The sequence below is a fragment of the Octopus bimaculoides genome, chromosome 13 (genome assembly GCF_001194135.2).
Source record: "Octopus bimaculoides isolate UCB-OBI-ISO-001 chromosome 13, ASM119413v2, whole genome shotgun sequence".
Lineage (NCBI taxonomy): Eukaryota > Metazoa > Mollusca > Cephalopoda > Octopoda > Octopodidae > Octopus > Octopus bimaculoides.
Window position 1 is genome coordinate 27233420 of NC_068993.1, and position 13827 is coordinate 27247246.

At 39.6% G+C, this 13827-nt stretch overlaps 1 protein-coding gene across 1 annotated transcript in view; it reads right to left on the reverse strand.

Moving 5' to 3' along the window:
* Positions 1-13827, reverse strand: part of LOC106870652 (sushi, von Willebrand factor type A, EGF and pentraxin domain-containing protein 1-like) — a 370300-nt gene that overhangs the window by 266409 nt on the left and 90064 nt on the right. The window contains exon 2 of the mRNA XM_052972378.1: positions 12589-12759. Coding sequence (XP_052828338.1) covers positions 12589-12759 — 171 coding nt within the window. The remainder of the gene's footprint in view (positions 1-12588; positions 12760-13827) is intronic.

A 13827-nucleotide genomic window follows, 5' to 3' on the forward strand; every position in this document is an offset into this window, starting at 1 on the left:
ATAAACATATATATATATATAAACACACACACACACATATATAAACACACACACACACACACACATATATAAACACACACACACACACATATATAAACACGCACACACACACACACATATATAAACACGCACACACACACACATATATAAACACACACACACACACACATATATAAACACACACATATATAAACACACACACACACACACATATATATATATATATATATATATATAAACAAGGGCAATTACAAAAGATTCATGGAAAAAATGTATATCAGTTAAAATCAATAAATGTGAATCGGTTAAAAAGTTCTATAAAATAATATATTTGTTTGTTTTGTAGTAAAACCAGTTTATATTTCACAAATGTTATACTATTCTAAGCACATATATGCTCCTATTATCGTCCTCACAAGATATTGGGCACCTAGCACTTACTAACTATTATTCTTGTTTCTGCCTTTTTAAGTGAACCACTCCAGTTTCCATAATTCTCTGAACATAGCAGACGAATTTTCACAGAATCCTAGATGCAGAATCTGTGTTTTTGTGGAGGACTCGAGGTGCAATAATTTTAACAACTATAAACAACCAGAGGATATTGATATATTTTATATTATCAGACGGGGTGCCACAATTGACATATTAACTAAAAAAAAAACAAGTAATATTCTCAATTCTTTGCCTGTCCATAAACAATTATTCATTAAGATCGCAGCAGGTATTAATGATATTCTGACTAAAAATCCATCTGTGTTGCGTTTATCGTCCTTCACAACTAAGAATATTGTTCATAAATTGAAAAATTACAATTTAACTGTTAAATCTGCCAACCCATCAATAGTTGTTGGATTTGTCACCGATCCCATGGCCAACTTATGGCACATTAATGAAAATTCAGTGGGTTGGTTCGAGTGTCTCTGGCTCTGGTATAGTTGCAAGTTCTTGGTTCCAATGGGTCATGAATAAAACAGTGGAAAGAAATACAAGAAAACAAGTTGCAATTAACATAACATTTTATTCAACCGCTAACTGAATTTGTACAGCAACTGGTTGGTTTACATCATGATGTTACTGTCCGAAGAAAATATACAAATTTACTTCTCAAATCAGTTGGAAACTTGGTGATGCGTGCTTGGCAGAGAGGAACAGAAATACATGACATTACTCCTTGCCGTTTCTCGTGCTCATATTCTCTGCTTATAGGTGCATGGTAAACAGGAACACACGTAGTGCGTCAAAGCTACCTGTAAAACAACTCTCCTAACCTGGAGCAAATTCCTTTTATTTGCAGATGCCGTAAGACTCCAGTGATCAAACATAATTTTGCCGCGCTTGGTTGGTGTCACGGGATTCGATAGGACAACTAACGTATCTAACCTCAACAACGGACTTGGTCAAAGTGTTAAACTAGGTCACGTGATCATTCGTATAAAACCTGCGTATGAGCCATTTTCTGACTATTTAAGCTACACTTGCTACAGCACTCTTATCAAATCTGGTGTTTTTAAAACAGCTGATCTTGAACAGCAAAGGTTAGGCAGTTTATTATATGCCTTAAATAAAATTATTAGAAATTTAAATTCTACATCATTGGGTTCATGGACAGTTTCCTGGCACCAGTGTATTGCCAAAGACCATAAAAAAGAGAGGGGGAAGAAAGGTGCACCGTTGAGACATCACATAAGATATATGTTTAACAAGTTATATGACAGTTTGCATGCCATGTCTGACACCACTATCACGCAGCTTTGCTGCGATTTTCTTTAGATTTACTTTGATATAAATTTCGGGCGAAGGTAAAGAATACGCACACCCAGCGGTTAGGGTTACACCGAAAACGGGTGGTGTTCGTATTTTTCACCCCCTCCTAAATCTCGATGGTAGCAGGTCAGATAATCGTTACGAAATATAACAGTGAAAATGTAACCATTACGACAAAAAATATCCGACTGTATTCAAAATCAGGGAAATTTTTTTTTTTTAATAACATACGACTTTAACAGCCTACAAAATAAACATTGCACATTCATACGCCGCTCGGTACAAAGCGATAGGGAATAAACAACATTAGCAATACCGCTATAGGAAAGTTGGTTATACATCATTAGATGTATACCTGACTTTCCTATATAAAATTATGAAATATAAACGGAACGCTGAACCCCAGACTATCAACTTAAACAACATTTATTCAGGTGGTAAATATATACATCTTTAGCTCTTGTTGACAGTTGTTACAGCTTCTGTGTGTGTGAGCATAGTTGTTGGGACGTTGTTATGTAGATGTAAGCGAGCTGTCGAGTGTAAGTCCGAAAGATGGAGAGTGACAGCTAAACACGTCCATGCTCTATTGCTGGCCAGCAAGAAAGAGACTGTCTCCAGAGTTGGAATGTTGGAGACACTGCTTGACACGTCCATGCTCATGGCCGGCCGACCGAGAAAGAGAGTGAATTGAGCGGGAAAGCTTGGTTGTTTAATTCCACGCATGCGTGAGACTACGCATGCGCACGGCGTTACTACACCGCGATTACATTTTTTGAATTCTGGAGGCCCAATTTAACTCAATTTAGTACAAATTCTGGTAGAAATATGTTTGCTTACCTACTAAATTGTCCATTTCTTGAAATTCTGGATCAAAATGGATATTTGAATACTTGAATTTGCCGAGTGAGAATCCATCAGTTTGCCAAGTTGTGTCAGTTAATCGTATACAAAAAGCGTCAGTATACCACCCTCTTTTTTCACTTTGCGCCTTTTCGCCATACCGTGACCAGAAACGACAATGTCTATGATGATTTACCAGAATTTTTTTTTTATTGTATCTTGAAGAAATTATGTTCTTTTCTAACTGAAAATTTACGATAAAATTTTCACTTTTATATTTCGTAACGATCGTCTGACCTACTCTCATTGTGTTTTATATTAAAATAAAGCTAAAGCATTTTTCTACATGAGTATATAATTTTTAACAAAACTTCAGATATGGCGCTCGAGTGCATTGAACTAGAACGAGGGCTATCGTTCAACAGAGAGAGAAAAACGAGACAAACTTTGAAAATGCGAAAATACCAGGGTGTTTGAGGAACCCTAACATATGTAACTGTCGAGTTTTAATTAAAACTATATAAGAAGAAAGTTCACATCCAAAGTTTTCAAATGATATATAATTTTCCATGGAATTTTGCATATAATTTTCGTGCTCAAATTGGTTGTCTCCATTGTACAGCACCATATTGTGATAACTACTTCGACAAATATGGCAGTTGGAACTCTCCACTTGCAATAAGATAACATCCCACAATGCATTTTTCAGTACTAGTATTGATATCAACGCGTGAGATACTTGGACTGTCTGTATAGACATTAAAACCCACAAAATCCTGACATCAACTGGTAACTTCTATAGAAAGAGTGATATTGACAGGTAGAGGGTTCAGATCAGTGCAGACACCCTTTTAATGTCGTAGTGTCTCTCTTAGGCAGTACCTGCTAAACAGCAGCAGCAAAAATAGATACATAGACCTAGTCCTAAACAGTGAGGAGAACAACCTACAGCATGTTGGAAGTAAGCCCTTCAGGAAGCACTCTCTTCCTGACGACCTCCCATACAATCCCAAAACAACTGAACTAACATACCTCAAAGGAGCCTATACATAAATGTTTCCCGAAGACTGGAAATAACAGTAATATCAACATGGAAAACAGACTTTCTTGGATTTGTGACTGATACATCACTTCATACATGAAAGGTTATGCATTTGCAATCCAAGATCAGGAGATTGCTACAAAATACCTAATAAACTAAAGAGACAGTGAAGCCCTTTGTGTCCTAAGATGCAACTGAAACTGTCGATTATGTCACATTTCTGTGATCAGAAGCTGCCCAAAACTGTTATCAATGTGCTACCTCCAAATGTGACATGATGTTGTTATTAAAACAATATACAATACCATTCAGAAAAAAGACTGTTCCAAGATAAATATAGGGAACAGAAACATCAACACAAAGAATATTGGAGGAACATTCCCAACAAAACTTCTACCAAGTGCAAACATGATAGGCTGGATATCCTTGTCTAGGATAGACAAGAAAAAGTGTCTACTGTCATAGAGGCCAGCTGCCTTACTAATGTGAATATCTCTTTGAAATTAAAAAGAAAGAAAATAACCATGGATAACCACTTCAAAACTTTCAGCTTCTATACCCAAATTATAAATTCACTTTTACATCGATAATAATTGAGGCATGTGGTTTTGTGAGTAAATGCTAAGTGACATTCTGGAAAAGCTAGTGTTTTCAGAAAAAGAAATCAACCAATCAACACACAAATTACAAATACAATCTCTAAGCAAAACAGTAAAACTGTGCAAGATTTTCTCACGTGTGAAATGCGAATTTGTTTTTGTTATCCACATTTTAGTGACTGAGCATTGTATTTTTGTTAGAAGCTAATTGCTTCCTTACTAAAGATTTCAAATAATTAAAAACGAAACAAAACAATGCATACGAATGGACGGATGGATGAACGAACGAACGAAGTCGCATATTAGACATGGGAAACTATTTATCGAAAATACGATGAATACTATCTCCAATTTTGAAGCCACAACTATCAGCCCTATTAAGTAACAGGTTAATTTTCAGATGAATTAACTGAGGGAACCTTTTATTCATGATCGCAGTGATTTTTGACTGAAACTTGAATTTACCATGCAGAGAGTTACTACAGACAACATGGCTGGACACATCAACAACAACGCAGCCGAGGAATAGAACGAAAACAGCTCAATAGGTAAACAAATTCTTTCTAGCTGCAGTTGTAAAAGAAAACGTAATTACAAAACTCGGATCTATTCAGTTTCGAGCACAGATTTTAAAATTATTTTTTTTAATTAAACAGTTTGAAACTTCGTATACTGGTGTAATTTCTCACACTGAATACGGTTCACTTTCAACATTTTTGACAAAATTTCGTATTTTAGAAGTTTTTTCGTGTTAAAGTTGTCGTATTTGGGTAATTTTAACCAATCAACAACGTGTATTCAGCTGAAAAAGTTACTGTTGTTTGCGATAGTAATCGAAGTGGAACAACTTCCGGGTCATCTCTACTAAATGTCACCACTCAATTCTATTTTGTGCTTGTTTACTGTCTGTGTTGCATATTGCACGCTTTGTTTCTTTTTTTTTTTTTTTTGGTTCTCGCGTCGGAGTAACCAGAAAACATCGAAGAATCAACACGAAGAAGGAGGAAATATTATTTACATATTGTGGTGTTATGAGCCAGGCTGTGTTGTAGGGAAGGATCGCAAGTGATGAGTTGGCATGTCCTGTCGGAAATGGGGCCTAAGAATCCCACCAGAAGTGCTGCGGTGGACATGCGGCAATCAGTGAAGCACAAGAATCAGTTGGCGGCGAACAGCACATCAGAGCGGACATGTGAGACGGTAGAGCAACGGATAGCGCACGTGGACGTGGAATGAACCTTGGAGATCGTGACAGCATGTAAATGTTGAAAGAAAGAGTAGTTGGGAGCTGCGACAGGTGCCAGTCCATTGATCCCGCTCCGGGTGTGCATCAGGCAGGAAGCATTCCGGTGGAACACAACTGGAAACGATTGGCAGTGGACGTGACGCACTACCGACAGGGGACATACCTCTCGATGGTCGACTGCAGACTGGGGCGGTTGGCCATATGGAGGGAAATGAAGACGGGGACCGGGGAGGAAATCACAAGAATACTGAATAAGGTATTCCTAGAACGAGGCCCTGTGGATGAGCTGCTTGTGGACAATGGCACTGTGTTTCGCTTGGAGGTGCTGGGGGAAATGTTCGACAAGTGGCATATCAGCCGTTTCTTCAGGGTGGCATACAAGCCGAATGGCAATAGGGTTGTGGAGAGGCATCATCGTACCGTCAAGACCATAGCAGAGAGTGGCCACATCTCACCGGTCGAAGCCGTTTTTTGGTATAATATGTCGGCCAGGACGGGACAGGAGAGTGGTGAGAGCTGCAAAGAAAAATATGCCGCACACACCGTCACAGACAAAGATTTTCGAGCTGTGTTCGATGGCCGTCAGTGGACAGTGGAATGGCACTGGAAGGGAGATCCTCCGACATTGAAGAATGCAGTAGGCTGCTATCAGCATACCCTGAAAGGGGATGCCAGAAGCGAGTTCAAAGGAGATGTGGACCAGTGGATCAAGGAAGGTGCTCTGATTCCTTGGAAGGAGGAAATGAAGACTGGAGAGCTACTGTTGAGTGCTACCGACGAAACATAAAGTAAGGCCAGTATTGGATTTCCGGGAGCTGAACGACCACGTATTCTGCCATACAGGCGGTGAAGCTATGGACATTTGTAGCGAAACCTTGAGAGAGTGGAGGCAAATGACGGGGTCTCCACTATCGTCGACTTGAAGTCGGTATACCTGCAGCTGCATGTGGCTGAGAGACTGTGGAAATATCAGCTGGTAAGGTATAAGGGCCGGACGTACTGCCTGACCAGATTGGGATTCAGGCTGAATTCAGCACCTAAGATTATGGCGACAATTCTCAAGACCATCCTGGGAAAAGCCGACAAAGTGAAAAGAGCCACCAATTCCTATATGACATTCTGGTGGATGAAAGCATAGTGTCGGTAAAGGAAGTCATAAACTACCTGAAGAGTTTTGGGCTAACAGCCAAACCACCAGAGGCAATGGAAGGAGGAGCTGCCCTTAGACTCAAGCTACAGAGAGACAAGGCCAGCGTGTTGGTGTTTCGGAGAGTGAATGAGATCCCAGAACTGGGCTCAAAGACGAGCAGGTGGGAACTGTTTTCTGTGTGTAGGAAGTTGCTGGGACACTACCCGATTGCAGGATGGCGCCGGACGGCATGCAGCTTCATCAAGAGGCGAGCTAAAGGAGTGAGGTGGAGTGATAACGTGGACGAGAAGACAACCGCCATGATGCAAGACGTCTTGGAGAGGGTGACTGCGGAAGGCCCAGTAAAAGGGAACTGGTATGTGCCGAAATTGAAGAAGGGGGTCGTGTGGTGTGATGCCAGCAGCATAGCGACAGGAGTTGTCCTGGAAATTGAAGGTGTCATGGTGGAGGAAGCGGACGTCCTGATCAGAGTAAAGAAAGCCTGGTTGCAGGTGCCAGAGGATCTGGAGCAAGGAGTGGCTGTGGTGTGTCGACTGAGTGACTCGGAGCTGAGGACCCTGTTTCTAGCCAGAAAGTTAACTCTGACGTGACCAGGCAGAGTGTGCAAAGAGTACTTGGGAGCTGCAATGGCACTGCATTTCGCTCAGAGGTGCTGGGGGAAATGCTCGACAAGTGGCATATCAGCCGTTTCTTCAAGGCGGCATACCGGCCAAGTGGCAATGGGGTTGTGGAGAGGCGTCATCGTACCATCAAGATCATAGCACCGGTCGGAACCCATTTTTTGGTATAATATGTCGCCCAAGACAGGACAGGCAGAGGAGGCAGTGCCACACATGGCAATATTCAAGTACAAGAGGAGGCATCCATGTACTGCATCACCACGTGCTGCAGAAGAGAAGGAGCATGCCTTTGTACAGGTCGGAGAAGAAGTCTGGGTTAAGCCCCCAAATGCACGGTGTACATCACAGTGGAAAAGGGGGACAATAACCTCTCTGAATTCGAGGAACAATGTATCCATAGATGGCATGCCACGACATGTTTTGGATGTGTGCAGGGTCATCACTGCGACAAAGATCGTGATAGCACATGGATGTTGAAAGAAAGAGTAGTTGGGAGCTGCGACAGGTGCCAGTCCATTGACCCCGCTCCAGGTGTGCATCAGGCAGGAAGCATTCCGGTGGAACACAACTGGAAACGATGGCAGTGGACGTGACGCACTACCGACAGGGGACATACCTCTCGATGGTCGACTGTGGACTGGGACGGTTGGCCATATGGAGAGAGATGAAGACGGGGGCCAACAGTAATGGACAAGAGGACGAAGCTGGCAGGAACATGCCAGGAACTGAGGCCATTCCTGAAGTCTCATGGCGGTCAGAGAGGGAGCAGTGCCTTCCTTGCTGGTTGGCTGATTACGAGACAAGATAAGGCATGTGGTCGGTGTTGAGAAGAGGGCGTGGGAAGGTTGGCTGAATGATCTTCAGATCAGGGGGCATGTGGTGTTATGAGCCAAGCTGTGTTGTAGGGAAGGATTGGAAGTGAGGGAGTAGGCATGTCCTGTCGGAATCGGGGCCTGTGGATCCTACCGGAAGTGCCGTGGTGGACATGCAACATTCAGTGAAGCACGAAGGTCAGTCGGCGGCGAACAGCACATCAGAGCAGACGTGTGAGATGGTAGAGATTTAGCAGTAATTGTAGTGGCAGTGAGGAACCTAGTTTCAATGTGGCTAGACTACAAGAAAGCCTTTGACTCTGACCGACACTCATGGATGCTAGAAGCCCTTCAACTTTAGCAAGTTGAAGGGCTTCTAGCCTCCAAGTGAGCTTAGTCTATGCTGACCTGACATTTTCATGGGCCACCATCTAGAAATTAAACAGAAAGAGTGACTGTATTATCACTGATAGAATACAGTATCGCAAAGACATATTCCAAGGAGACAGCCACTCTGTGAAGTTGTTTATACTTTCTGTAAACCCCTTGTCATCCATGTTAAGGAAGTCTGAAAGATATCTCATTGGTTCTCAATGAAACAGAAATACCAAAATTACACACTGTTTCTTTGTGGATGACTTGAAACTTTATACAAAGAATATGCAGGAGATGAAAAAGAGCCTTGACCTGGTTACAACATTCTCAAAGGATATAGGGTTGATGTTTGGTCAGGATAAATGTTATATGGATGTGAAAAGGGAAAAACTGTAAAACATCTCTATCAATGACTGAACTGTTTCCCCTATATCTGATGAGGAATGTTATCTGATGAGGGATGGATGAAAACATATCTTACAATGGCACCTGTAACAAAACATGTGTCACTAAAGAATATTACAGCCAAATAATGAAAATCTGAACCTCAGAACTTTCTGCATTCAATAAAACAGTGGCCGAAAAAGATGATAGTAACATTGATCATCAAAGCAGTCTATGAAGAACCAACAACCGGATTACTAACTCCCACTTTGAGGGGTATGTGTTTGCAATCCAGGCACAGGAAATATCAACCAAATACCTGATGCACAAAGGGACAGAGACACAGAAAAAGCAGTAAAATGTAAAAACTGAAGCATACTTAGTAGAGTTAACATCGAAGATATCACCTTCACCATACGCAGTTATCCAAAAATGTCATCACAGTATTATCTATGTGCATTGTAACTAGGACACAGTATAACAGGATCAGTCAAAAGGATAACCTCGAGGACAAAGAAATAAGAACCCACAATAAGGTGGAAGCCATAGCCACTCATAATAAAAAGGAATACTGGTGGAATGTTCCAGTTAAAACCTCAATAAAATGTAAACACAATAGACCTGATATAATGATTTGGGATAGAGAAGAGAAACTGTGCCCTGTTGTGGAAATCAGCTACCCAGCAGATATTAACAAGAGAATACCTATGCTGAACTATTGAGAAATCTGCAGTTACTCTAACCAGATTACAAGTTCAGGTTTATACCTGTAATTATTGGCACACTGGGACATGTAACACACTGCCGATTCCCGGTGATGCGTTGTGTCCTTGAGCAAGACACTTTATTTCACATTGCTCCAGTCCACTCAGCTGCTAAATAGCAATCTTGAGAAATTAAGTTTCTCAAAACCAGAAAAGAGAAAGCTGATTTGAATACTACAGATCCAATCCATTACTAGAACTGTAAAAATTTGTAAAATTTTCCAGAAGTTTATCATTTAAGTATATATGAGCATGTCTAGATATGTAAGTATATGCATGAGAAGACATACATAAAGCAAAATATATAAATCTGCACGTATACATACATACATAAATACATACATACATACATACCTACATACATACATACAACAATACCCTGTTGTTGATGTTGAAATTCCAATGAAGGAGCGTTGGATCTAGGTTGGGAACCGGTTCTTTCTCTATTGGCAAGAAATCTTGAAACAAAACTGAACAATGACATACATATAATCATATACACACACACACACACACATATCTCTCTCACTCTTTCTAGATACACACACATATACATGTATGTTTATATATGTATTGGTTTCAGATGTCCACATGCACACACACACATATACATACATATATACATACACACACACATACATGCATGCATAGATACATACATGCACACATACTTATTTACTCAAACCACTGTCATATCTAAATCGCAAAGCACAGCAACTAGAAGAATGGGTTCAATAACGTCTCTCACGTGTTCTTTGTTGATGACCTGAAGTTGCCTAGGCCAAATATTAATAACATCAAAAAGCATCTTGATCTCAGAAACCTGTTCTCCAAAGGCATCGCAGTGAAATTTGGTAAGTCAAAATGTGCATTTTTGATGGTAATACATAACAAACATGCACCCTCATTTAAGACACTAAACATAAACAACAGAGAAATAGAGCCTCTACTCTCTGGGGAAAGTTACAAATATCTTGGACAGGATGAACACGTCAGCTATAATGAATGAGTATTTCAAGAGAGTAAAAAAAATATGGTCATCTTCCCCCTCAGCTTAAAATAAGCACATTATCCACAACACTTTTGCAGTGGCTGTCCTCACACTTCTATCTAGCCCTTTGAACTGATCAATACAAGATCTCAGTGAGGTAGATGTTTGAATTTGCAAGCTGCTCAGTGAAACTTCAACATCAATGGAGATGTAAGTAGGATATAATTCCTGTGCAAGGATGGTCTCAAATTTGTAATGATGTCATATGAGACCAGTAACTATCTTGCCCAAGTTTGTGACCATGAAATTAACAACATAATCAGAGTAGCTAATGTACTTGAGGAAAGGCATGGAATAAGAGCTGATACTGATTTCTCCCCAAGGAGCATTCGTAAAATATATTTATCAAAAGAATAAAATATAAACAAATGGACCAGTTCACTGAGAAGATAGTGCATGGGTACTTTGCACAAAAGACACAAACCATAAAAGGAATTGATCATATCAAAAGCTTAACATAGAGTACTGACAAGTTAATGTCATACCACTTTGAAGACTACCTCCATGCAATTTAAGACCCCCACTAAGTACTTGCTGCATAAAAGGTAGAAAACATTGACAGACAACAAATGTATGTAGTGCAAGACCAAGACTGAAGACATCAACCATATCATTGCCAACAATGAGAGATGCTTGGCCAGAACAGCCTGATACAGGAAAACAAAAAAGAAAACATCAACAGAAAAAGTTGACTATATTGAGGCTGATAGATACATTGGTGGAACGTAAAATTTTAAAAATTTTAAATAGCCACAATAATATCTGGCCAGCTAAAACACAACTGGCCAAATATTGTTGTGTGGAACCACAAAGAAAAGATATGCTCCATTGTGGAAATCAGCTACCTCTGGCCACCAGTGTGGTTAGAAAAAGAAGAAAGTAGACATCTATGGACCATTGATAAGGAGTTTGCAAATTTAGTACCTAAGATGCACTTTCAATTTCATACTTATTGTAATTGGAGCAACAGGATATGTAACAGACCATGTGGAGCAAAATATGGCTGAACTTGGGTTCTTGGGAGATAGAACACACTACTCTTAAACTCATACACTACAAAGGATCACAATATATCTGGGACTATAAATATCAGCAAAATCTTCTTAAGATTAAGAGAATAATAAACAAAACACGAGGCTTTTTTTTTCACAACCTTGGTACCAAGCAGGTAACCAGTCAAGATTGACTCTAAATTAAAAAGACAACAAGAACATACATATATAGACACACACACACACACCATCATGCACACTAGCTCAGTTACCTTTTTTGTAGCTTTCGTACATATGAAACCTATTTCCTTTCTCTACACTTCCTGTGTATTGCCTCAAGACATTTCAATGGGACTTGATACAAATGAAAACCCATTTCTTTTTTATTCATTTTTCTCTTCACCTTTCGTTTTTTGTCTAACTTTCTGAAGGACAGGTTAAGCTTGACCCATCTAGAGCACTTCTACTTTCTTCCCCTCATTGAACTATTCATTCCACTTTGTTTTCATTTTATTTTCCACACTGTTACTGCAATTTTTGTGCATGCGTGTGTGCGTGAGTGTGTGCAAGCATGTGTGTGTGTGTGTGTGTGCCAGTATGCATTCACACATGTGTATGCACTTATGTGTATGCAATGCCAGCAGGCATCAGACTCAAGTACACAAGTTTATGATAGGGAAAATTAGGTTATTTGAAGTTCTTTTCTTCTCTGTTTTTTCTTTTTGTATATTTTTCTTCACAAGAGAAATGGAATAATATAGCATAAATTTTCTTTGTTACTGTGCTGCATCCAATGCCCTTTTTGCCTCTAGCTGTAAATAGTATTGGAAGTACATTTCTTTCTAAGAAATGAATTCACAACACCATCACTGGACCTGAAACATGGGAAAGTACTCCAGAGGAAATTAATGATTTCCAAAAGGAACAAAAAATAGCTACTTACCAAGGCAAAGTGGTGTGGAAACAGTCCAAATTCCAGCTTCAGTATCACAAGCTCCGAAAGAGTCACCAACTAAGTTAAATCCTTTATTACATTCAAATTCCACTAAGAGGCCATCACCCCATATATTATAATGTCCATTTATTGGCTCCCATGGTGGAAAGCAATATCGTTCTGCAATAAGACGAAGTTGAAGGCATGAAAATAGAACAATATACATTTTATGCACAACAGAGCATGAATCAAGCAATGTGAAATATATTACAAGACCTTAGCTGTGAAATGAATTATAAGACTGTAAACCTTCTTTGTTTTTGATGTACTGAAAAAGAGAGCAGGGATTCCTGATAGGCTGTTTTGTAGTTTGTTAGCTACTCCTCAGAGAAGATTTACTTTATTTCTTTCCCCACTCAAAGCATAGAATTTTAATCTAAAGCAGTCAGAAAGTAAGATATTACATTAGCAATTAGCTTAAGTTACATATTTCTGCTTTTGCTGGTTCATCATTAATTAAATTGTATATACTTTATGCACAAAACAGCATGAATCAAGGATTGAAATAAAGTTAAAATCAGGATATTTGTAATACATGCATTTCCAAATATAAATTACTTTACTGAAAATATCAGTGGTTTTAGTCAGAAATGTGATAAATTTGTTTTAAAATTATTATTGATGAAGCATCATTAATATTGATATCATTCATTAATTAGAAAATGTTGATTTGGCTGCAGTTTTATCTCAATCAGCTAAAAATTACAACCAAATCTTATCATCATAACTTTCTATAAGTAAATGAACTATAGACACAAACTCCCATACACAACATTACAAACATGAGTAACAATAATAACACATAAAACAATACAAAAGTTTAGGACCCTCAAGTGTTTAAAATAGAAATTATACAAGCTTTTAGAAAAATGAGCGTTGACATGAATGGTCATCATCATCATCATCATCATCGTTTAACGTCCGCTTTCCATGCTAACATGGGTTGGACGATTTGACTGAGGATTGGTGCAACCGGATGGCTACACCAGGCTCCAATGTAATTTGGCAGAGTTTCTACAGCTGGATGCCCTTCCTAACGCCAATCACTCAGAGAGTGTAGTGGGTGCTTTTACGTGTCACCCGCACGAAAACGGCCACGCTCGAAATGGTGTCTTTTATGTGTCACCCACACAAGAGCCAGTCCTGGGGCGCTGGCAACGATCTCGCTCGAAAACCCTACAAGGCCAG